This window comes from Vigna unguiculata, chromosome 3 (genome assembly GCF_037176805.1).
Source record: "Vigna unguiculata cultivar grain cowpea cultivar isolate G323 ecotype 2 chromosome 3, ASM3717680v1, whole genome shotgun sequence".
Taxonomy (NCBI): domain Eukaryota; kingdom Viridiplantae; phylum Streptophyta; class Magnoliopsida; order Fabales; family Fabaceae; genus Vigna; species Vigna unguiculata.
In genome coordinates, this window is record NC_140794.1 from 50865711 (window position 1) to 50893000 (window position 27290).

Genomic DNA, 27290 nt, shown 5'->3' on the forward strand with positions numbered 1-27290 from the left:
ATGTGTGAATTTAATCCTTTAAATCAAAAGTTTATCTAAATACATTTCATGATAGTATTTGAATTATTTATACTGTTTAACACATTTTTACTTCGATCTTAACTCAAATATTATCATAAAATGCGTTTAAAATTTTAAATAAATTTAATAAGTTTCTTTTAAAATAACTAAATTCATGCATTTTTAAAATTTAAGAACTAAATTAGACTAAAGTTGTGAGAAAATATTGATTCTAACTTTTATCGAAAATTACGGAATAAAAACATATTTAATCCAAAAATTAGTGACAACTAAAACATATTTTACCCAAAAATTAGTGATGACTAAAACAGATTCTAATCAAATAGCAAATCATGAAAACCCAAATATTTTTTCCTTGAAAACAAATTTCACTCATTGATAAATTTGAGCGTGAGCTAACAAGTGAAATTCAAATAATACTTATTCATGGATAAGTAGACTCTTTTCTTTTCATAGTTCCTGGTATATATTAAATAACAATCAAAATAAAATATTCAATCAACAACTTTTGTAAAACCAAAACCCGTATTTCTATAATTCTAATTAAATGTAATTAACAAAAAACCAATATGACGTTTTATAATTATAAAAACAAGAAACAAACTAAGTCTTTTAGTTTAATAATCATGACATGACAAGATAATTCATAATTGAATAACGGGGTAAACTATTTTCTGATGTCAGAGTATAACCTTTCTTGTCTTTCGTTTAACGTAATTAAAGAAACTGGGGGATAGCTCAACCAACTCCAAGGCTAGATACATGCATGCACGAGATCCTTGGCTCATCTCATCCCCCCTAATCCCAGACCTTAAGAAGTAACATAATAATAATATATACCTCAGCCACCAAGAGCTTTCAATGTTTTTGTATAAACTTTAAAAATTAAAGAATGAATTAGTCAATATTCTTACAACAACAATTGAGTTTCTTCCCTAAATTTTTCAAGGGAAATATGATATTCTTTATAACAATTAAGAATACAACAGGATGACCAGGGGTTCAACGTTTCTTCTCATTCATCATTCCCTTTTCCTTTTCCTTCAGAGACTTTGGTGCCCTCGTACGCGGAGAGAAAGAAAGTACTTTGATTTTTCTGCAAAAACCTGCAAAAAATTTATTTAACAAAAACCATCAGCCGCAAAACCTTGAAACAAAACAATTTATAATAAACATTACCCTGTTTCGACTGACAGCAAAAGAAATACTTTCCCCAACGGAAAAGAGATGCAGGGGGAACCATGCCGCGAAAGTAGACATACTTATTTTAATTTATTAACTTAATCACCAAAAACATATATCAGTAAGCCAACAGTAATTAATAAATGAATTTCTTTTGATCTCTAGATGGAAACTAAATTCAATGTGTTATATCAACATGAGAACGTAATCAAGGTTATGAAGAGGTGATATATTAACCATTAAATACATTAATAAATGTTTGAGTGTAACAATTGTGTCCTTATTATTTCAGATGATATAGTGCAGTATGTATTGGAACACTTTGAAAAGTAATGAGATTCCATTGTAATAGTTTCTAATTTCCTAAATATAATGAATAAGCTGGGTTTCGGTTTTTACTTGAGAAAGTCGAGTAATTTCTGCTGCAAGCGATTCAATGTTTCCTCCTCAATAGTTACATAAGTCAAAAGCTCAGGTAACTTAACTGCAAACACAAGAGAAACAATAGATTATCATTTTGCCAAACTTGTTATAAAAATCAATAAGATATGTTGATCAAGGGTAACATTCAAATGCTATGCTCCTAATAGTACCTATATTCCACCATCGTAATGACTAGAAATACAAATATACATTAATGGAATTGAAACTCAACTAAACCCTTGCAACTAGGCAGGAAACATTATATGACCAGAGAAGTCTACATTTTTACAGGCAAATAAAAAGTTAGGTATAACATAACATGATGGAGAGGGCATATATGTATAAAGAGAGAATTTGGGGGCGAGAGGGAGAGTGAATAGTAATTGTCTTCTGATTTAGCAGACAAAGAATAACCTATTAGAGCCTCTCAGATTAAGAGAAAAATATAAATGAGGATATGAGTAAGCGTGTCCCAAGACAATGCAAACACACGGAATCCAAGAACACAACAATATCCTTTTTTTCAAATATAGTTAGAATCAGCAAGAGTAATAATCATACCAAACAGGCGCAATAAATGCTCAGCTCCATAAATGGTTGAGGGTGATACATTATCCAAAATAGTATCATTATATTGCTTGCGTTCTTTTTTGTACAAGAGCATCATAGGCAATGCTTTATCAAAATAACACCTTATTCCTTTCAAAATTTCTCCTATTGAATCCGGAGCCCTGTTATCACACAGAAAGAGTACATGGTTTCCTCGTTAGTATAAGGTGTCCCAAGCTTGCATCTAATGGAAACAACGAAATGTACAAGATGATATAAAACTATCAAGCCAGAATAGAAAGGGAGGAAGGATATGAATTTTTAACTATCAACCAATTCTTACATGCCATCCTTCTTTGATTTGTATTCAAGGTACTTTGTCAGAATTTCATCAACAGTTGGTGAACGAGGAAGTTTTACAAGCTACAGGGACCAAAAAAAGAAAACATTATGGAATGATTCACGCATTAAAATGGATTATGATTTTTAAAGTGATGATTAAATAATACAAAATGTTAAACAGTCCATCTAGCATATTAGCATCAATACCAAAACAATACATTCAACAAACTTTGCAAGCCAAAAAACAAAAACTCAAATTATATTGTTCATATGATAATTATATGATACTTAGGGCACTCAGAAAAGTATGTAATGTATTGTATCATATTAATTCAACCATGGAATCTGAGTGCCATAATTATCTTTAATTTCCTCAGAATATTAATAAAGCGTAATATTATAAGTCTGTAGAACAAAGAAGATTGCATTCTGGGGGAAAGTAAGGCCAAACAAATACGGGAAAATTTGAGAAGACACCAGTGCTGGTGTCTGTAAGATCATTGTTATGCAGTCCCGTTAAATCTCAATGTTAACTTCCAAATCAACTGTAGTTACTATACACTTAATCCTCCTCTACAGCACACTCGGCACTTCAGAAGAGCCAACAACACCTTAAGATATAACGATATTATCAACAAGTTACTATTACTAAGTAAGACAAGTTTCATTGAACTCTTATGGTATACTACAAGAATGTAAAAGTACTAAGTCTGTGCTGTTTAGGAACCCAAAAACTGATTATTGCTGAATGAAATGGAACAGATTACAGAAAATGGGACAAAGAATTCTCTTTTTCTCTTCCAAGGGCTTATCTTGTGAAAGGACCAAGACATTGCTTTCTCTTAAATTATAAAAGTCAGAAGAATGACTGCCCTAACTAACCAACTAACACTAACCGCCCCCCTAAAACAGTCAGATTGCTTCAAATTGCTGTGTGACATTAAAATTTGGCTCGAGGATTCATGGGGCTATGGTCACCTTAACCATAAACATGCATAAATTCTAACTCTACAAATGTGCATATTCTTAGTAAATATGAGAGGACAACTACAGAGTGAATTTAATAGTTTTCCTTGTACCTTATCCTGCTGAGTCACAGAGTCCCAATCATCAACAAGTTGTTTCTTTAATGTTGCAGGAATTTGAATCTTGACAAGCTTTTCAACAGACCCGCTGCCCTTCTAAAAATTAGAAAATAACAATTAGCAAAATATTTCAGTTAGGAATAGTGAAAAAAATTAGAAATTCCATAAACATTAAATCAAATGTCAAACAAACTCATTTCCTTTTTAAGGAAAAAAAGAAGAAAGATTGAAATCTTAATCTCTTCATCTTATTATTACTTTTAGTTTCAGTCTTACTCCTTTAAAACACCAGGTATTTATTATGGCATTTTGATTTTATCATATGAAACGAAAAGCAAGCAAACCAGTTAATTCATTATATATGAAGAGAAATTGAATGCGAATGATAAATCTTTCAAGGTTAAAGAATAAACATGCCAGGAATGCAATTAATCAACAAAATAAACCAAACCTCAACTCCAGCATCTTGCTTCCGTTTCTTCCCTTTAGACACTGCAAAGAGTTTGATGTACTAAACTTATCAGTACACACAAATTCTAATGTGCAAGAAAATATAACATTTTTTAAACTCAATACATCGACAATCCCATTGCATTCAACTAAGAAGAGGTCCAACTTTTAATTACTGCAATATGCTGGGCTTTATTGTAAAAGTAAAAATATTGGGCTAGTGAGGGCCCGGCCAAGCCTAAATAAAAATGGGATGGCTGAAGGTAAAGTTAGAAATTTCAAAAACAAAAAAAGATGATGATTTGCTATATAAAATGCAAATATACATGTGTGTGAAGCAAGCATACGCACACACAAAAAAAGGAAAGTGGAGGATAAAATTTAATGAATACCATTGTTCTTGACATCCTCTTTATCAACTTTGACATCTGCAGAATACATAGCAAACGTAAACATCAGGCAAACAAAAATTAGTCAAAGTATACTCTTCCCAACACGCTACAGAAAAAAGGAGCATCTGTTACATACACGTATTATCAAATATTTAAAACAGGGGAAATTGAATTTAAATAACAGATGGCTGAATATCCGTAACAACGTTGAAATGACATCATAAAAATGCTTGTGCTTATATGGAAGGTCCAGAGTTAGTTTTGGTCAGAGGAAACACTCACTTTCTTTTCCCAAAAGTAGTATGTTAAAGGAAATCACACGTACTTTTTAATATTACCATTTATCAAAACCTACTGAATTGTTTATATAGTAGAAATTTGCATCCAAAGCATCTCATAAGTCTAGATATTTAATCTGGAATCTTTTTCCTTTTGAACAGTCCAGTCTAAATATCCATTTACCAATAAAAATCATCTATGTTCAGAATAAAATAATGACCAAAACTTTCATAGGTCCCTTTGCGGACCTCATCAGTCATTATTGATCACTCATTCGGAGAGTAAAAAAGGAATAAACACACACAATTGAAATCATAAATACAATAAATACACAATCCGAATGTTCAAGTGAGCAATGAACAGAAAATCTTTAATATTTTCAATCATGAACTAGTGGACTTCAGATTCCCTTGCCAAAATAGGTTCATTATGAACAAACTAGATAAGCAAAAAAAGCTTCAAGAAACCGTCATCGTAAACTATCACCATTTGAAAGAGCGTTGATTACCTGTAGACGTTTTGCCCTTTGCTTGTGTTGAACGCCCAGACTTAACATTCTTGTCTACATTTTGCTTTTTGTCTAGGGCCAACTGTTTCAATACATTCTCTTCTGTATGTTTCATTAATCGGTCCTCACCTACCCATTCGTCCCAACTGTTGGAAATACCCATGATAATGATTCTTTGTAACCTTTTGCATGTAATAATAATCATGTATAGCAAATACTTATGTTCAAAAATATGAAGATGATTCTCTCCAAAATTAATAGATTAACTATTACAAAATCCTTCCAACAAGTACCTCGTGATCTACTTCCATTGCCATTTAAAATGAGAGCTTCACTTGGAAATTTTGCAAGTACTAACTCTGATTCTCACTTGATGCTTTTTTCTTAAGCAATTTTGAGTCACACATGTACAAAATAAAAATTACAATATTCCATAACAAATTGTGAACTGAAAGGTTGACTTCTCATAGAAAGGTTACCATTTGTACTTCTGTTACATTAAATGAAAAACAAGTAAAAGATAAGAAACTCACTTTTTACTCCAGCCCTGCAAAAATAGCAAATGAAACAACCAAAATTAATACCATATCCCATAATCACTTTTCAAATGTTTAACATTAAGTGAGATTCAGGGCTTCAAATCTTTCAGGCTAAAACTTTAATCAATTTGAAAAGTTAAATCAGTGATCACTCAAGAGATGAGGTAATCACTAGAAACTACTAAAGCCGTTACAGAATGCAGTAAAATAGGCTGCAGGTGAAGAAATATTATGGTTGAACTTACAAGGTAGTGAACAAAGTATTTCCATTCACTCTTTCTGATCTCAGTTTTTTGCACCTGACATAAATCAGACAGTAGATTAGGTCACAACTACAAAATGACAAGTGGAAAGAACAGTATAAAACGCACCCTGTCTGCATTATACACACCTACAATCAAAGGGAAAAGAAAAGTATAAAACGCACCCTGCCTGAAGAGTGATTAATTGTTTTTCACTGCGAAGCCTTACATTAGGCAAATGTAGCAGAAAAAATGATGATTGGAATAACCCTAACAATACTCTTAATTTAATAATGCTAGAAAAAGATGGATATCACAACATGAGATGGATCCCACGTTAGAAAATTACAAGTGATGCAATATAATCAACCATTCAATCTTTATATCTTTATATTAATTAAAATGAACAAAAGAAAATAGGGTAAAGGGCGAGAAACTGGAGAAGCTGTGAAATGACCTTTTAAAAGTTTGTCTTTAACATAACAATAAACGCTGTTAGGTCACAATTCGGTCGAAGAAAGGAGAATTGGTTAACTTAACAGACAAAAACAAAAAGATGACAGGAAAGAACACTAGCCAAATCCCTAGCAGAAAAAACCCCAGTGCGGAGCGGTTACTGAGCATTTAGCAGCGGCAAAGTTTCCGTTTGCTTCGGATGCAGTAAATATAAAATTCCAAACGGAACAAGGAGGACTGAAAAAAATCAATAAAAGAGAACGTTGAGAAATAAAATTGAAGGAGAAGGTAAGAGGAGAGGTGAACGGTGCCTTGGCTTCGTAGATGCGAGGACCATGATAGGCGAGCACTTTTTCGCCCTCTGAATAGACGCCGGAATTGGACGGCTGAACGTCGCCAGCGGATGCATCTGCGGAGGTGGCGGAATCGTCCTTGGACGAATTTCCCATGGTGGAGTTCGGAGCGAGCGAAATGGAACTGGGCGGGAACGGAACGACACCTCTCAGTGAACAAAATAAAGTGTCTACTCTACCGAGTTGGGACCATTTTTGGATTTTTCAATTGTTCCTTTGTTTTATATATAAAATTATATAATATATAATTTAATATATAATACATTTATATTTATATGTAAATTATCTTTACAATTTAGTTTTTAAATAAAAGTGTGTTAAATTAAAATCATTATTTTATTAATTTCATCCTTTAAATAATTTTTTTAAAAATTTAATATTTTTTCTCAATTTCACATTTGTTTAACTGAATAAGTTTTAATTAAAAAGTTACCTATAATAATAAAATATTATTATTAACTTTATAATTATAAATAATAAAATATTATTTTAATTTTATTATTTTGTTATCCTTTACTGTTTACGTGCATGTGTTTTAATAAGGCATTAAGATACACAGTGTGCTATTGCTTTCTCTAATTCCACGATTACTGACTGCACCCCTGATTAGTATGCAAATTCTAAAAATCCTTCACCACTGTATCATGGGTCGAGGTCCACTTCGCAATAACTTATTGGAGGCTTTTGTTTCGTCCACCCCATTTATTAAGTGCACCACCATAATAACAGAAAAATATTTAAACATTTTCTTATCATTTCACGTTACCATTGTTGTCATTATCGTAACTTCCATCATCACTGTCATTACACAAAAAAGAAGAAGAGAAAAAAATGTGAAAAAAGCAAGAATTCTTTTAAAAAAGAATTATCTTTTACATATTTCATGTAGAAATGTTTTGAAAAAATCATTACAGAAAAATATTACATATGTTCTAAAAATCATATTTCAAAATGTATTTAATGTGTTTCGAAATTTTGTTCCCAAAATTGTATTCTGAAAATATTTTTTCAAAAATTCTGTTCCAAAAGTTTTATTTCGAAAATCTTATTCTATTTTATAAAGTTTGTAAAACTTGTAATCGCAGACACTTTTATTATTTATTATGGAGACTAAAATATCATTTTAAAAATTTTGTGGGAGGGGGTGGAGGAAGAAATCGTGGGTTGCAAGAAAAGTCCTAATTGGATTCATTACATTCTTTTTTGTTTTCCGACTTTATTCATTTTTTGTTGACATTTTATTCCTAAAGCTTTTTAACAGAATCTAACTTAATATTTTGCTAACTTTAGTTCACCATTTGTAGATCTCCCATAATGGTTTGATAATTGTGATGTGGTAAAGTTTTTATCTAAGTCACACTGTAGAGTTTTAATGGGTGATGTGTATTAATTGGAGTTAATTATCTTAATGGGTTGGATTCCAATTAATGCATCTAATTAAAATTAAGGTGCATAATAAATTTTTGAGTGTTAAACATGATAAATTTAATTCTTATAAACAAGACTGTTAGCTTTTAATCATTGTAAAATATTATTGTTAGTTTAAAATTTTTGACATTTTCTAATCATCTTTCTTTTTTTATTGTTAATTATAGTTAATTTCATGTTAAAACCGAAAAACTAATATAATAAATTTAAGGAATAGAATTTCAAATTAAGAGAGAATTATATTTTTCTAAGTTTACTTTCTTTATTATTTAATATAAGGCTCAATTACGTACCAAGTTTAGTTCATAAGTTTCAAGTTTATCTTTATTTGAATTTTTGTTTCAATTAACTCTTAAATTTTAAAATTTTACTCAATTAAGTAATTTTCGTTAATATTCTATCAACAACGTTAAATACATGTTATAGGCAAGCATTTCCATTAAAAAGAAACATTGTTTTAAAAAAAAAATGTCTATGTATCCGTATAACATTTATACAAATAATAAATTTGGATATTTGGATGCAAACAATATTATTCTATTTAAAAAAATTAAGACTTAATTGAATAAAAAAGACATATAAAAACTAGATAATGATACATGGAGTTGACACTAACATTGACATATGATACTGTCATTGCCACGTCACATATCTAACAATGTGGACAACAAATTAAAAAAAAAGTTATAAAATGGAGATGTTGACACATGACATGTTTTTAACATCATTGGTAAAACACAAATAGAAAAAACCTAATTGAGTGAATTTTTTAAAAAAATGAGACTTAATTAAAAGAAAAATTCAAGTGGAGACTAAGTTGAAACTTTTGAACCAAACCTTGGACAAATGAAGTAATTAAGCCTTAATATAAATAAGATAATTTTATTTATATTAAAGTTTAGATAATATACCATTATTAGATAAATAGCATTAAGTGCTTTAAATAACATTATTAAAGTTTATGTAATTGAGAGAGCTGCAAGGTATTACTTTTTGTAAGTATGTATGAATACTATTACTATTATAAAATTATTAGTAAAAAGTAAAAATACATGTGTTAAATGTGTAACATCTCATTTAATAATATAAAACTATTAAATAACTCATTACTCATTTGGTTAAAAATTTAGTGAAAGAAAAACAGTATAACAATACAACATTATTTTCCAACATAATATAGTTCATCACATATTTTATTTCTTTATCTCACCTAAACTTACACATCATTAAGATGGAAGTTTAATCTTATGAACCAATTACTCATAAGTTTTCCTCTCTAAAGACTTTGTAAATAAATTCGACAAATTCTCACAAGAACGAATCTTGTTGTTGTTGCATTCAGAGGCGAAACTTAGACAAAAAATTTAGGGGTGTCAAATAATAGATTTGTTATATATAATTTTCTTTTAGTTAAAAAAATTCTTAATTTTTCCTCTTCATTTGCTCTGCTCAAAACAATGACACATAATAATAGATTTCAAAGAAGTATGACTATTATTCGTTATTATATCATGATACCAAACCATGAATATCATTTTAGGTAAACCCTTCATACTTTATCAATTTAATTTGGTGAGTATTGTCAAATTTGAGGACGCTTTTCTCAGATCGCGTTCTAATAAATTTTTAAATTCATTATATATAACTATAGGAACTTTAGATATTTTTTTTTCATTGTCTTAAATTCTTAGTTCTCATAAAATTTCTCATGAAAAGTTTAGTTAATGTATATGCATTTTTTTTTCATCTTTATCACAAACCTTATTTTTAAAAAAAAAAATCATTTTTTTTACTCTTCATCATAATCTTTTTAATATAAATTTATCACCTATCACCTATTTAGAAAAAAATATAAAATTTATATTCACAAATCACAATATTATCACAATGCAAAACAAAACAAAACTCATACCACTTTAATTAAATAAGTAACACTCTATAAATTCAAAACTTAAAAAAAAAATTACCATAGGTAGCGGAAAACACAAAATCCCTAATTTTCATAATTAAGGGTTATAATAATTTGGGAAAAGTATAATTAGGGTTCATACCAATTTCATAAAAGAATCCCTAAAATCACAATTTGGGTTTATACTAATTTGGGATAAACTTAATTTGGGAGAAACATCCTAAAAAGAATCATAACTCTAACATACGTAAATCATAATAAGATACTAACCTTGATATCTGAGAGATCATGCGAGAATGTATATGTCAATCTCAATCTATGTGTTCCCCAACCTCTGTTTTCCAATCTATCTTTTTGTATTTATTTCTCCTCACACACTTTCATGATAAATCAATGTCTTCATTAAATTTTTTATTTTATCTTTTATTATAATTTCCATAATATAAACTTAATATAAATAATATATAAATATAATTTAAATATATATATATATAATAAATTAAAAAAATTTGGGGGAGTTGTGGCTCCCTCTCATTACAAAATAAATTCAAAATATAATCACTTGGGCATGTCTCATGATTTTTCATTAAAAATTTCATTGTTTTGTTCAATCACAAAAGACATGAAATAAATTCATAATATTTGTGAAATTATTTTTTACCATATTATTGTTGCGAAAGCAAATTAGTTGCTCAAATACTTTATTTTTTTCTTTAATGACATCATCAAGACCCATTTTTTGTAAATGTATTTTAATATTTAATATCCAATAAAGTAATTTTTCTTTTTAATAACAAGTTCACAAATTCAAATTTTGTAAGGTTTGACATGTCTAGAACTAACACATAAAATAATCATAATCATAATCATAATAAAAGTAATAATAATAACAAGACACAAATGAAATTGATAAAGTCAAACAAGTCTTATCACAAAAAATAAAAAATATAAGATAAAAGTGTAAATGAATAAATGATTAGAAAAAATCTGGATTAAGACACACAAAAGACTGTCCTTAGAGAGAAAAAACTTTCACTAACCCTCAATTTGTTGAAATATTATGTTGATAACATGTCATCAAATAGAGTTAATAATAGATAGAAGAAGATAATGAAAAAGGGAGGATGAGGAACAACTTTACTATTCGTCTTATTATTGATAGAAAGATCATATATGTAGATACAATGGATAACCATTAATTTATAACAAATATATAAACAAAATAATATATAGCAACAATTACATTATCCAGTAAAAAAAATAAAGACTGAATTAAAAATATAAAAATATAAATACTCAATATATCACGAAATATTATTAAAACTTAACACTACACGAAAATGTCTCATTAGCAACAAATTTTAGTGACTAAAAGTTATTAGTCACTACAAAAATCAATTTAGATATCAATTTACAAAATAAAAAAATTATTTGTTACTAAAATAGTCACTATTATAAATAAAAGATTATAATTGGTCATTAATTAATTGGAAACTAATTTAGAAACTAAGTTATTTTGATAGAAAAAACTTTGATAGCTAATGTTTAGTGACCAATTTCCTTTGATAGCTAAAATCTTAATAGTTAAATTTTAGAAACCAACTTAGAGACTAGTTATAATTTTTTATTCATAATAGTAATTATTTTAATAATCAATAATTTTTTGTTTTGTAATATAATTTAATAATTATCGTGACTAATAACTTTTTATCATTAAAATTAGTTGTTAATAAAACTTTTTTTTTGTTATGTAATTAAATATATCTAATTTTTTAAATAAATTAAAACTTAATTAAACTTGGTCTTAATATAAGATTCATTCCCTAATTTCAAATTATCCTGTAAACATTTAATAGTTACCGACGAAGTATATTTAGTATACAAAAATAAGCAAATACTATACGATATATATATACTTGGACAGATATAACATAAGTCTCAATAAATTTTCAACAAAATTCGTTAAAATCTTTTTTGTGTTACTTTCAAATTTATTTATTTATTTTTATTGTTTATCTTTTTCTTTCCATACAAGTAATTGATTAAGGAAAACAAAATTTTCATTTTACTAAACATTATAGTTTTTCTAATTAAAACAACCTTAAATTCGTGTTACTAAATGAAACTAAATTCGAACTAAACAAATCCAACGTAAACATCACAGGAGTAGTTAAATTTTGCTGTATATATGAAACACTAAATTTAAAATACTATATTATATTTCAACATAGAACTATGGGATGCACTTTCAATGAGATAAAAAAAATGAATTAAATGAAATATTTGTATATAAATTAAATTAACTTATTAATCTCAACGTTTTCACTGATCTTTCAATTTTTTAAAATGTGTAAAATAAATTCTATTGATCTCATTTTTACATTTTCTTCCCCGCGTGGAATTTAATTCTAGCGTGCGTGTTTGGTTTCCCTCTATTACGCCTTGAACCACGTCCATAGTCTGCACGTGGATGTGACTGGTGAGTTTGAACTTTAAAGACAGTTCCATACATCCATTTCACCAAGACCTTATATGCATGAGTGATATAAGCAAAATGGTTGACAAATTTTTAATGTAATAAATAATGGTACATGTGAATTGCATTGCCACTACGGAAAATAACACAGCACAAACAATATCTGAATTCTGAACTATAGTCCATCGATAGGAGTATTACAATATTAAAATCCGAAGAACGAAAAATTTAGACAGATATCAAAGAAATGAAGGAATCAATTAACCTATTTTCCAACTAAAGTAATCTTTTAAGAATTATTTGGCATGTAGTGTAGTCCCTAAAACAGAGGGTGTGTGTGGAGCATGAACATGTTAGTGTCCTTGCCCAGGGGTTGGACCCGAGTCTTTAATTCCACCGAGGGTGTCGCTGTTGGTAAATTTGTGACCCTCTCCTCCGGAGCTAGGACCCGAGTCCTTGATTCCACCGAGGGTGTTGCTATTTGTAAACTGATGACCCTTCCCTCCAGGACTAGGACCAGAGTCCTTAATCCCTCCAAGGGTATCACTGTTGGTGAACTTGTGTCCCACTCCAGGTCTTGGCCCAGAATCCTTAATCGCTCCCAGACCCAACCAATCGAAGAAGCCCACCACTTGAACCGCTCCTCCAGTGGCGGAGTTTCCCGTCTCAATGATACTCAGTGGACGGGCTTCTAAGCCCATCAAAACAGTGCTCACCAGTAAAACGAGAACCGCAAAGGCCTGGGTTTTGGTGATGATGCTTGTCATCTTTAATTTACAAAAGAAATGTTGGTGTGGTTGTTTGGGAATCTAAGAGAGTGAGAGAAGAAGGGAAAAGTTGTGTTTGGTAATTGTGTAGCATTGAGAAGCAATGAGTCGTTTATATAGAGGGAGAAGCAAAAAGTTGTCGACTAAAATGAATCTAACATGCAGAGTCAAATTGTGTACATGTTTTTTTTCTGGCCGAGGAAGCAACCTAGGTGGTTCCGAAAGATTATAGTCAATGTGAAAAATTGTAGGTTTGGAGAAAGGCTTGCATCACTGCACACTTATGGAAGAAAAATAGCACGAAAGGAATTAGAAAATGGAATAATTCCGGGTCCAAGTTGTGTAAGTTGGTAAATAAAACTCGTGTCACTGAGTTTTCCTTGGTGCCCACTGCTTCAAGTCGAAGACCATGACCAGTAAGTTGTAGCCTAATACTTGAATTCAAACACCTCAAACCAAAATAGCACGTTAGATTGCATATATTGAAATATATAATGATAACATAATAAATATAAGATATGTTTTAATAAAAAAATGTAAAAAAAAAAAGTGTTTTTTCGGGTAAAGTTGAATTTGTGGAAAAAGAATTGAGTTTGAGTCAGCAAAAGAATTGAGTGTAGAAATGTAAGAAAAGAAAATGAATAAACATGCGTAAGAAAAGAGGAGAGAGGGTGAGGGCTGCGTTCGCAAAGGTCGCACTGACCAGTCAAGAAGTGATGTATAATAGTATACTACTACAGTGTTCATGGAAATTATTAATTAATAGATTAGAGAGTACACAAAATCACTCTCAACGATACCGTTTTTTTTTATCTCAATGCTAAATAATTTTTTGTTGAAAAAATATTTAAAATAATTGTAGTTTTATTTTAATTGTATAATGAATAAAATAACTTATTATATAGAAATTTTACAATTTATTTCACGATGAGCCAGGAAAAAAATGGTCGAGCCCAAGTATATTGACCTTTTTAAGTATCGAAAACATTTTGAACATGAAAAACGAAAAAAAGAGAAAAACTATCTTCACTACGCTGTCGTTGGAAAGGTGAATAAATGGGATAGTTGGAATTATGTGTGAAATGAAGACTTGGAAAATCATTTTTGTTGTGTAGAATATTATACTACATTGGAATATATAAAATAATTTAAACTTATTATTTAAAAAGATTGTATTTAAAACCTTTAATGATTAGTATATTGAGTAGTTTTTTCATCTGCAATTTATACTTGAGTTTTGATCTCAAAATTTTTGGCACTCGTCAGGAAAAAAAAAATTAGATTTAGAATTTTTATTTTGCAACCTAAATTCATTACAATTAATATATATATATATATATATATATATATATATATATATATATATTCAATACTTGAATCTTAAGGAATTATTCAATTCAACTTAAATATTTTAATTTTTTCATGTTGTTTTTTGTGTATAATTTACGTTTCGTTTCACATTAAATTTACTAATCAGTCTAACTAACGTAATTTTAAATAAATTTATATAGATTTTAAATTTATTTTAAAAATACTTTTAAAAGTATTTAATAAAAATTTTAATTTTAATAAAAATAGTTCCAATTTGGTCTCAAATTTTATCAAATTTTGTCGAATTAGTCCTAATTTTATTTTTCTGTTCAAATAAGTCCCAATTTTCGTCAATTTGTTCAATTTAGTCTTTTTTTGCTAACACCGTCTAGATTATTAACGGTCATGAATAGTGACTGCCACGTGTCACTTCGTGATTTTTTAATTTTTTAAATTTTTTTAAATGTACACGTGTCAATTCAGCTACGTGCCACGTGTCAAAGACAATGTTTTATATTCAATTTGGCCCCTATATTTGTTATTTATGTTCAGTTTAGTTCCAATTTTGTTTAAAATTGACCAATTTTGTCTTTGTTCAAGATGAGACCAAATTTAATTTTTATATAAGTTATAAATATGTGAATTTTAATAAAAACATTTAATAAAAATTGTGAATTTTAATATAAAAATTAAAGTTGGTTTCAATTTGGAGAGGTACAAAATTGATTCAAGTTAACAAAAATTGCGACTAAATTGAACAAACATAAAATTTGACTTTGACACGTGGCACCGGCACATTGTTGGGTTGACATGTGGACAATTAAAAAATATAAAAAAAAATATTAAAAAAACCACGAAGTGACGTGTGCCAATCATTGTTCATGACCGTTAATGATTTAAACGGTGTTAGCAAAAAATGACCAAATTGAAAAAATTTGACAAAAATTATGACCTATTTGAGCAGAAAAACAAAATTAGGACTAATTTGATAAAATTTGACAAAAATTGGGACCAAAAAGGTATTTTTTTAATCATTAAAATTCTACCACGTGACACTGTTATATCACACTGCTATTATCATGTCACACTAACAGTGTTGGGTGGCACAACTTTGAGATGACATGTGAAAAAAATTATAAAAAATTAAAATTAAAATTAAAAACATTCACAAATTCACAAAGTGGCATGTGACACTAACTTTAATCATGTTTGTATTGTACTCACATAAAGGACCAAATTAAATCATGTTTTAGAAAGTCCGAACAAATTAAGAAAAAAAAATTAGAAGACCAACTTAATACTTATCCACAAAAGTAAGAATTAAATGAATTATTAAACCTAGTTTTTATTATAAAAAATTATTTGAATTAAAGAAAGCAGTTATTAAAAAGATAAAATAGTGACATAATTATTTTAATTTAAAATAACGATAATTTAAAGAGTAAAATTGAAAAAAAATTGTATATTATACTACAAATTCTTTATATATATATATATAGATAGATAGTGATAATAAATTTACATCATTTTAATTATATTGCGTCAAACCTTTCAAGATGTAAGATGTTTGTAGATATATTATTTTGTCCGTGGTTGGAAATTAATGTGGTGATGAGTTCGATTTTCATGCACCACTTAATCATAAAAAAATGTTGTAGATAAAAAGGAAAAAATTAAATTTGACTTGTATGTTAGTTTAATTTAGAATTTTATTTTCACTGGAATATATTTATTTCCAAGCATGAAAGATTTAGTTAAATTTGTTTCCTAAGTCAGATAAAAGTGACATTCTGTAGATAAATTTTAAACAATAAGTAGGAGAAAATGTATCTTCATCAATCTTGAAATATTTGATAGTGGCAAATGATATAATAAAGAGTAGAATTGTCAAAATAATCACTCGCTTATTGAGTTTGGTTAATTTTAACCAACTTTTTTGAACGATCTAGTCTAATTCATGGGATTTTAATATCAAAAACTTTGTTCAGCCGTGAATGTTGTTGTCTACAGCTAAATTTTATTGTGATTCCAACTATGTTCTATCGAATTTATATCTTAAATTTTAAATTAATTAAGTAAGATAATTACTTTTTATCAATCTCATTTATTATTTATTGTCTTCATCCGATATATTTATTGAAATTATACCTCCAAGTATTTTTAAAGAATAAGTGACATTTACAAAAACATTAAATTTCAAAATCCGATTTGAAAAACCACCTGATTTTAAAATCCAATTTAGTAGTTCAACTGATCTAAGAAAACATTAAATTTCAAAATTCGAGTTGAGAAAACATCGAATCTCAAAATTCGATATAAAAAAACACCAATTTCAAAATCTGAATTAAGAATTTATTGGATTTTGAATTCTAGTTTAAGAAATCTTGAAATTTAATTTAAGAACTCACCTAATTTCGAAATCCAATTTAGAAATTTACTTGAATTCAAAATTCAATTAACTTTTTTGTTGAATTTCGAAATTCGATTAAATCTTCTTTCGAAATTTTGAAATCCGATTAAGTAGTTTACCATATTTCAAAATCTGATATATGTATATTACATTTATTTTTTATTTTTTTTTTTAATTTTCTTCTAATATTTTAAAAGTTATTTTATTTTTTTTTAATTTATTGTTTTGTTAGTTTTTAGTTAATTTCATTTATTTCGTGAGTTATTTTTTGTTTTTAGTTTTTAATATTTTATTAATTTTATTAATTTTCTCTAATTTATTGCCTTTAAATATTTTATTAAATGTTTTAATTAGTTTAATTTAAAATTTTACTATAATTTTATCTATCTCTACCGAATTCAAAATTGGTTAACAATTTTTATTTAAAATTGGTTTTAAATTAAAATGTAATAAATATTTTAATTAATATACGATTTTAAACAATAGTTTGAATTAACATAAAAATAACATTTACTTGACTTGCTATAATTTTAATGTAATAAAAAGTTAATAAATACTTTAAGTAATTTAATTTATAAATTTAATATAATTTAATATATGTTAACCCATTTTTAGTTAAAATTTTATTTTAAATTAATATTTAATAAATAATTTAATTATTATATATTTTTAATTATTAATTTGAATTAATATAAAAATAAAATTTATTTGATTTAGTTCAATTTTAATTTAATAAAAAACTAAATTAATATTTAAGTTAGTTTAATTTAAATATTTAATATAATTTTATAAATTTTAGCTGAATTTTAAAATTTGGTTAACATTTTAATTAAATTTTTGTCTTAAATTACAATTTAATAATTATTTTAATTAGTATAATATTTTTTTAAATATTAATTTAAATTAACATAAAAAAAATTTATTTGATTTGCATCAATTATAATTTAATAAAATATTAAATAAAATTTATTTAATATTTTAATTAGTTTAATTTTAAATTTTAATATAATTTAATATATGTTAATCGGGTTTCCAGTTTACTTTTTTAGTTAAAATTTTATTTTATATTTAAATTTAATAAATATTATACATAGTATGTTTTTTAAATATTTATTTCAATTAACATAAAAATTAAATTTATTTGATTTAATGCATTTTTAAGTTAATTAAAATTTGTTGTTTAACCTTCCAAATCCAGTATTTTTCCTAAGAGAGTGTCTCGATAATTGGAAGAGGGTGAAGGTTGCTGAAGGAAGAAATAAGGAAAGAGATGGGGTGAAAGTTAAGTAGGGAATAAATAAGGAGAGAGAGGATTATTAAAAAGTTTAATTATATTTTAGATTAAATAAAAATTTGAGAATTTTTAATTGAGTTTTTATTAAATTTTTATGATTTTTTTAAAATTTAAATTTTTTTTAATTGAGTCATTAATGTTAGATTATGACGTTGTTATGTTATGTTAGGCGATAACTTTACCTTCCATAAATTCAATCTAAACATCAACTTAAATATTTTGCCAATTATATAATTTCAACTGGTTCACGGAATGTTAGTAATACGAAAAGATATATTATATCTCAATGTTTTGGAATTTCACAATACTTGTTCAAAGTAAATTGGATTAAATATGTTTTTATAAGAAAATTATCAAAATATATTTTTAACTTAAATCCTAAATCCTAAATTAAATTTAATCCTGATTTGTTGATATTTGCATATATAACTTATCAGTCAAGGATGAATTGGTCACTTAAAAAATGTTAAAGTGGTGGACATTTTAAGAGGTTTCTTGCTTAAACACTCAAAACATAAATTTTTATATATATATATATATATATATATATATATATATATATATATATATATATATATATATATATATATATATATATAAAAGTTTTCTAAATGAAAAATTATTCATAAATAAATAGATAAATATGACATAGATCAAATGTTACGGTAATTGAAATAAATTAACATAAAAAAAACAATTTAAAATAGATAATTCAAAAAACATGTGGCTCTCTAACGGGAGAATATTCAACCGTGTAATATAAAAGATAGAACTCAACACAATCAGTGAATCACTTAATTGTCGTCCTAAACTTTCACTTTTGGTCTTCTTATGTGACTTCTAATTATTTTTATGAAAAAAGGAGAAACAAAGAATCTATCTTTCTAACATTTAGTTTGAGAAATTTTATTAAAAAAAAAATTATTTTTCTTGTGACAACCTTGTTTGTGACTTATAACAATTTTTCTTTTTCTTGTCACAACCCTATTGTTTGTGACATCTATTTGTATGTCTATAATTTTACAAGTCAAGATCTCTATTTTTCAATTTTGCAAGTTGTAGAATTCATCATTCATAACATAATCTTATAAAATTCATATATGTTCATATTTATTCACACCCTAATTAAGTCTAAAATTTATTGTGACTAAAAATAATTCTCATTATTTGGTATAAGAGTTAAAATTCATTGTGGCTAAGAATAATTCTTATTATTTGGTATTTGACTTATCACTCTTAATATTCAGTCAATTATTTTCTCTTTTATTTTCATATTTTTGTTTTAATTGTTTGAACTGGCAAGAATTAGTTTTAAAGATACTCCACAGCTCGACGTATATTACAAATTATTTATTAATGATTTTGTTTTAAGGAGAACAAATTGAAAGAAAATTTTGGAACGGAAAGACGAAAAGAAATAAAAGATAATAGGTGTAAAGATAAAAAGGAAATGTTTGATGAATATACATGTTCAAATTATTGTGATAAAAGGGAAAGTAATGGAGAAAAAGAAAAAAAGTAGAAAAAAAAACAGTGAAGAAAAAGAAATTAACAATGAGATTTGAGAGAGAAAAAATTAAAGAGAGTTGAGAAAAAAATATTAGAATGAAAGCCGTTTAAAATAAATTTAAGAAATGAGAGTTCATTAAATATTGTGAGAAATATTTTTGTCTTTTTAATTAAATATTTAAAATAATAATAGGGAGAATTAAAGACTGTATTAGTAGTATTAAAGATTACTAGTTGAAAATTGATGTAGAATTAAAAGGTCTTATTTATTTAATCTTATCAGATATTAAGCTTATTTTAAATTATAATACTGTTATTTTAATTTTTAAAATTATAAATAAATAATTTTTTTTAAGAAATGTTATCTGGGTTCTCTACAAAAATTAAAAGCAATTTTCATCTTTTATTTAATAAGCAGAACACTACTAATTTATTATTTATAAAATAAAAAAATTGGGTTCTTCAGAATTATTTAATAATTTTTATAATAACAAATTGTGCTATTAATATTATAAGATTGAAAAATTATCATCATGATAAATTATTGGGAATGAATTATGTATAAAATTTGATACTTTTCGAAAATTTATTGGGTGTGTTTGGGTTACAATTAGAAAAATTAGGTTTGGTAGGATAAAATTGAAGATTTCAGGAAAAAAAAATTATGATTTTGATCTCAAAGCAACCTATGTCTCCAATTATATGAAGAAGAAAAAAATTGTCAAACATTATTTATGATTTTTAATGTAAAACAAACTTGAGTAAGAACTCTTAGACGAAAATCAAACAGACATGTAGTCATTAAATTTGAAAGATTGATCAAGTATATGTGGACTATTATCAAGTATGTGTGTATTTAGTGATAGTTTTCTCGTGCGGATATCCGTTATGCGGATATCCGTTATGCGGATATCAGCGATAAAACAAAAATTTGTCAAACATTATTTATGATTTTTAATGTAAAATAAACTTGAGTTTGAACTCTTGAACGAAAATCAAAGAGACACGAAGTCACTAAATTTGAAAGATTGACGGAATATGTGTGGACTATTATCATTACATTTATGGAGTTGTATTTGGGGATGTCAACCAGACGAGTAAGATTGGGGTAGTAGTTTCCTCGTACCATATCTGTTGGATAAATATTTGTCTCGTACTCGTCTCCATATTCATGCGGGTATTCGTTATGCGGATACCTGCATATTTTTTTAATATCCACCGATATCCGCAGGTACCCACGAGTATTTACAAAAAAAAAATTAACAACATATTTTAACCATACATTCAAATAAAATATAATACACATAACATTTATAAATTTCAAACAAAGTTTAAATAACTCATTTAAATAGTTTTGAATGATAGTTTACAAAGAAAATAAGATTTTATTTTAAAACCAATTAATAAAAAATAACTAAAAAATCCATGTATTAATATTTTAACCATGTTTTTTTTTTAAATTTAAATAGAGTATTGTGAGCACGAGTATCCACGGGTACGGATACTATGATATCCGTACTCATTATTCACGGGTATCCATTTTTTATCCGTTGCGGGTTTTATCTGTGGATACTAGCAGAAAATAATTTTTTTGACATCTCTAGTGGTATCAGTAACAATTTCCAATTTGATCATTAGTATTTTTTTACAAGTTTTTCAATTTGAATTAAGTTATCTATTTCAAGAAAACACTATCAACAGTATAACAATATAGGAAATAAATTATAAATAGATGAAAATAAATAAAGAGATAATCAATCATACGATCTTAGTTTTTCAATGAGACGATCAGAAAGACAAAATAGAGCTCTAAAAAATTGTTTCTATAAAAATAATGTCTTTTGAAATAATAAAACTCTTTTATAAAAATTCTATTTATACTAAAATATTTTAATATTAAAATAATCAAATATCAGTATTTTTAATCCATTACCACTCTTAAAATGCCATTTTTCACCAGTTTTTCAATTTGAATTAAGTTATCTATTTCAAAAAAAAAAAAAGAACACTCTCAACAATATAACAACATAGGGAAACAAATTATAAGTAAATGGAAATAGATAAAAGGAGTATCCGTAATTCTTGATTAGCCAATCTTAATCCTAATATTTGTTTATCTCCAATAATGATAATTTCTTTTCCACCAATAAAGTTATGAACATTCTGATTTTCTACCATTTTACAACATTTTACAAAGAGAGATGATACATTGACAAAGTTTTTTTGACAAACTTTTTGACAAATAACTATTTTTGGTAAAAAAACCCTAAAATTTTATTATTTTATTATCTTAACTTCCATTAAAAAATAAAAAACTTACTTTATTTGGTAAGTTTGTCAACTTTGTCAATCAAATCTGTCAAAAAATTATTTTCCTTTTACAAATTCAATTATACTTTCTTAATATGCACATGAGATACAAACTAAAGGAAATAACCAATAGGAAACAGACATCACTACTAGTTTTGTACCTCTAAATAATAACAAACCCTAACTAACAACAAATTAGACGAGAAACATATATGTGAATAAACTATGATTTTATTAAATGACCAATACATATTGCACCTTAAAGTAAGAGAGAAACATAGGGTTCAAGCCCTAGCTGGATTTCCAACAATCAGGTCAATGATGAACTTATTAAGATTCTTGTTTGAAGTACCATCCTCCTGTAATGTTTTCACTGCTAACTCCTTCATTTCCATTGCTCTCTTCTTAAACTCTTCTGCTCTTGGCCCTTCTGTAACATCCTTAATGCACCTTTCAATCTCTTCTGTCTCCACAATCCTATCTTCCCCATACTTCACCCTAACGCCATTGCGAAACACCTTCTCCATGAGCATGGCATTGGTGTGCTGATCCGACCAAAAAGGCCAAGCAATAACAGGCACACCAGTAACCAAAGTCTCAAGCGTGGAGTTCCACCCGCAATGGGTCACGAAACAAGCCACAGAAGGGTGCATCAACACCTTCTCCTGAGGGCACCACTTCACCACCAAACCCCTCTCCTTAGTTTCCTCCAAAAACTCAACTGGCAATTCAGCAACGTAGTTGGACTCGCCATTACTCGGCTTAATCACCCACAGAAACGCCTTGTTACTGTTCTTCAGAGCCACTGCTATGTTCTCAACCTGCTTCTGTGACAACGAAAGCAAGCTACCGAAAGAAACATAGATAACAGAAGAATCTGGCATGGTCTCAAGCCACTCTATGCAGGAATCCTCAGGAACCCACATATCCACACTAACATCATCACTTCTTTCCTTTTCTCCCAACAGAAAAGGTGACACCAATGGTCCAACAGGGTAAATAGGGGTTAATGAGGCCATTGAATTCACAATCTCTTCCTCGATTTCGTAACACGAAGTACCTAAAACCCAAGTCACCTTATCCATAGCCTCGAACAATTCCTTTATAACAGTCTTAAAGTGATAAGGGGTGGAAGGGAGTATAAAAGAAGGACTATCCCTAACCTCAAACGGTGGCAGTCCTGGCAAGTGCACCTTCTCATGGAGATCATCCATATTAGGAAAAGGATTAATATTCTTCAAATAACGATAGTAAATGGAATACGCAGCACAAGCTTGGATCCAAAGCAGCGCACATGGGATACCATGCTCCACTACCACATCGATAGCCCAAGGCACGAAGGGGTTGACAATAACACATGAATAATTATGAACTTTGGTGAGGTCGGTGACGAGAATGGAGAGGTTTTGGGGACCTTTTTCTCGGATAGTATTCACCAGTGACTCCGTGTCGGAACGGTCGAAGTCGAGGGCAAGGCCATCAGAAAAGAACACGAGTTCGATTCCTGAATCGTTGTTGGAGTTATCGGAATTGTTGAGGTTTGTGTTGTTTGTGAGATTGGAGGGTTTTGTGTTCTTGAGCATGCGGTGGCGGCCATCTTCGGTGGTGGCGATTGTGACATGAACGCCCTTTGAGAGAAGGTGCTTGGCGAACTTAAACATGGGATTGATGTGGCCTTGTATGGACATTGACACCATTAGAACATGCACTTTTTTATCTTCTGACATGGTTTGAGAATTTGATCACTGTGAGAGAAGCAAAAATGTCTTCTTGAGAGTGTACGTGAGGAAGGGAAACACAACTACTCTTTGGTGTGTGTGTGTGTGTCTGAGAGAAAGAGATCACACATAAGAGATCATATATAAAGAAAGAAAATTTTGGCCCATACAACACTGCATTCAATTCTTGGATAGATAACATGATAAAAAAACATATAAGGAAATAAAAAAAAATATTTAATGAGTGTTTAATATATTTAGAAATTTATTCAACATTTTATGCCATAGAGTTCATTGTAAAAATATATAAAGATAACCTTTTATATAGAATTGTTCCTTTTTATTTATAGAAAAAACCTTTTCGGTATGTCAAAGAGATTAGTTAATTAAATTTCATTAATTGCCTAATATTTTCTATGATATCATTCTCATAAAACAAAGTATGCATAATAATAAAAATAATAATAATAATAATAATAATAATAATAATAATAATAATAAACCAAACCAAATGTTAGATATTATATAGAATGGCATTGAATTTCTATCATAGGAAGATTACTTCAATAAATTACAACACAAAGCAACATGACTAAGAAAAAATAATTCTAGAGTTGAAAGTTAGAACAAGAAACCTAGTGAGCAAGTTTTGTGCCAAATTTTAAAGTCTTACCCTTTCCACCATTATCAGGATCAACATGCACAACTACAACCCTCTCTGCAAAATACAAATCCCCAATTCTGTAAATCCGGGAGTCATGTTCATAGTTAGTTTAGTATGTGTCGTAGAAAGCTCAAATTTAGAAGTTCTAGAGTAAAAAAAGTTAAATTCGCTAATTTATTGTCTTTTTCTTGTGTTTTATCAAAAGATAAAGTCTAAACCGTTTGATTAGGCCACCTTGAACATAATTTTCCATGTTTTTTTAACTAGTACAATCATAAAGAGAGGTATGGAAAACTCTTTTCCAATTCGACTGCAACTATAAAATAACATTTGCGTCCAATTTAAAATAGCCATAACATTGGTTTTCCCTCTTCCAATTTAACTATACATTGGTTTTCCTTGAACTATGTTTAACAAACAATATTTTCCATACAATTCTACCCAATATTATATCTCCAAGTAGAAATTACAGAAAATTCACAATATTTAAAACTTATTGCATCACCAAACACGAATAAGCTAGATTGCACCCAATTTAAGTCAATTTTGAAACTATGAATACCTCAATTAATCATTGCACCAATTCACACCGTAAGACCCATTAATTTTGGCTTATTACTTTCTGCCATAAAGTAAAGGGCTGCCCCTTGTGTTTGGGCCTAGAGTTGGCCCAACTGATAAACTTGCTTCAGTTACCCTAATGCCTCCATTTTCCTTGCATTCCCATAACCCTCAACTGTTTCCCTAACTGGTACGTTAGAGCTCTGCTAGGATTTGTTCCCGTCTCGAACCAGTTCGTCCCAAGAGCTCAAGTAGCGATTTCTACTCCACGTAAGTGACTCTAAACCTACTGTACTTACTTCTAAAGCTTTACATTCGTTTTTCCACCGATTAAAGTTCAAAAATAATCGTGTCCTCCGCTGTTCCGCCAGTTCTACAAGTCCGTCTTTCAAGTTGCTGTGCTCCGAGGTCCCGTGTCGAAGTTCTGTTAGCCCTTTTCCAGGTACAGAAAGTTAGGGTTTCTAGTTCCAGTCGTTTTGGTCTGTGTTGAGTTGGTTGCTGATTGTATGGTTTAGTCCTTCGATTTGATGCGTGAGAATACTTTGTATGTTTGGTTGGTTTGAAAAACATGGCTGCTACAGGTGAAACAATGGCGAGACCTGTTAATCTCGCCCAAGCGAGCCAGTCTCGCCTAGGCGAGACAAACGGGGGTTCGCCCAAACCAATTTGTGCGAGAGGTCGCCCAGGCGACCCGCTCAAATTTTTGAGCGAGCGAGCATCTCGCCCAGGCGAGAGGGGTCTCGCCTAAGCGAGATCCTGCATTGCTTCCTGATGCTCTTTTCGAGCCCTCGCCTAGGCGAAGGGGACTCGCTTAAGCGAGACCCTTCAGCCTGAGCGAGGGATTGGGCGAGACAGTGTGGTGTTGGGTTGTGTATTTACTCACTTATGATTGGAATTGTTTGGGTATGACTGCCATGATGAGATGCATGTACATATGTATGGATATATGCCTAATGGTTTGCTATGTATGCGTGACATGATTCATAAATGATGAATGATGGGTGTTGGGGGAACTTGGCATGTGAAATGAATGTGTGGTTTGGAACTAAAGGAACATGGTATTGATATGAGATGAGGCCCTAGACTCATGGGGTGGTGATGATTAAAGGTATGGATTCGAAATGTGATACGTATGAGGAATTAATCTCAGGGGTTGGTATGGAATTGTAAATATGATTTAATGTTCTTTTATTTCTGATTTATGAATGTTGGTCTGTGTCAGCGTGTAAATTCCTTAGGGTCTCTAAGTGAGACCTTCAGGGTTGTGCTTCAGTGGTCGGGACGTAATCCCATGGCCCTGGTAGTGGGTGCCTATGGTGGTGTCCCATCTGTATAACTAGGTAAGGATTCAAGTTAAGGTTGCATCCTGACACTCTAAGGAGCCAGTTAGTCTCACTTAGAGCGGACTGACTCCTGTGGTGAGAGTAGCAGGAGGCCTGAAATTCACTAAGGGCTAACCTTGTGGTGAGGGAAAATTGATCCATCGTAACACTTGTAACACATAGCTCGGAGGTGAGCAGAGGTATCCACTACAAGTGCAAGCATCCACTGAATTCGACCAGGTTATACGTATCCGGATGAGTCGAGTCGAATCGTAGTGTATTGAATGAAGAGTCATGACATGCTTGGTTGTTGTATGGGTATGGGATGGTGAAAATATAATTGACTGTATGATGAATATGTTATTGGCTCTAGCTTACCCGTTTTGTTGTATGGTTGTATTGTATGTGGCTGTTCTTCCTTGCGATGATCATCAATTTAATTGATGGGAGCATATGGGCGAGGTTCCCGCGATCAACAAGGAAATGGCGATTCCGCTGCTTAGTCATCGGGGCTGGATTTTATATTTCTTTCCTTCATGTTTTTCGTTAGGGCTACGGCCCCATGTATTGTTACGCCTTGCTACCCTTTTTTCTTTTGTCAGACTTTTATTTGGTGTTCCCTTGGCATCGAGGTGTGTCCGGTTAGTAGGGATTATGTTAAGGACTCTAAGATTACGCTACATTGTTATCTCGGTGTGACATTTCCTTTAATTTTGCGTTTTAAATTAAATGGGACGTTACACACACAAAATAGATAATCATGTCTCTTGTTCGCAAAATATTCTCCAAG

General features: G+C 29.2%; 3 protein-coding genes across 3 annotated transcripts; all 3 read right to left on the bottom strand.

Annotated features, from left to right (window-relative positions):
- Positions 1-840: 840 nt before the first annotated feature.
- Positions 841-7021, bottom strand: LOC114176398 (MRG family protein). The gene is made up of 11 exons (XM_028061438.2): positions 6780-7021; positions 6016-6069; positions 5765-5778; positions 5232-5377; positions 4445-4480; positions 4054-4094; positions 3597-3698; positions 2519-2598; positions 2188-2357; positions 1603-1687; positions 841-1127 (listed from the first exon to the last, which is right to left on the bottom strand). The coding sequence occupies exons 1-11, from the start codon at positions 6915-6917 to the stop codon at positions 1037-1039; spliced, it is 957 nt and encodes a 318-aa protein (XP_027917239.1). The 5' UTR covers positions 6918-7021; the 3' UTR covers positions 841-1036.
- A 5765-nt stretch (positions 7022-12786) lies between these two features.
- LOC114177294 (uncharacterized) lies at positions 12787-13499 on the bottom strand. Its single transcript, XM_028062575.2, has one exon. It carries the CDS (start codon positions 13399-13401, stop codon positions 12988-12990), a length of 414 nt encoding a protein of 137 aa, XP_027918376.1. The 5' UTR covers positions 13402-13499; the 3' UTR covers positions 12787-12987.
- Positions 13500-22495: 8996 nt separating this feature from the next.
- On the bottom strand, positions 22496-24017 carry LOC114175489 (UDP-glycosyltransferase 84B2-like). The gene has a single exon (XM_028060245.2). The coding sequence runs from the start codon at positions 23960-23962 to the stop codon at positions 22520-22522; it is 1443 nt and encodes a 480-aa protein (XP_027916046.2). The 5' UTR covers positions 23963-24017; the 3' UTR covers positions 22496-22519.
- Positions 24018-27290: the final 3273 nt, after the last annotated feature.

What these genes read in the sequence shown, in the direction of transcription:
- LOC114175489 (XM_028060245.2), bottom strand. Translation starts at nt 23,962, where the DNA reads ATGTCAGAAGATAAAAAAGTGCATGTTCTAATGGTGTCAATGTCCATA.
- LOC114177294 (XM_028062575.2), bottom strand. Translation starts at nt 13,401, where the DNA reads ATGACAAGCATCATCACCAAAACCCAGGCCTTTGCGGTTCTCGTTTTA.
- LOC114176398 (XM_028061438.2), bottom strand. Translation starts at nt 6,917, where the DNA reads ATGGGAAATTCGTCCAAGGACGATTCCGCCACCTCCGCAGATGCATCC. An exon ending in CTCGCATCTACGAAGCCAAG is followed by an intron (nt 6,070 to 6,779) that starts GCACCGTTCACC and finishes GATTTATGTCAG; the next exon opens with GTGCAAAAAACTGAGATCAG. An exon ending in AAAGGGCAAAACGTCTACAG is followed by an intron (nt 4,481 to 5,231) that starts GTAATCAACGCT and finishes TGTATTCTGCAG; the next exon opens with ATGTCAAAGTTGATAAAGAG.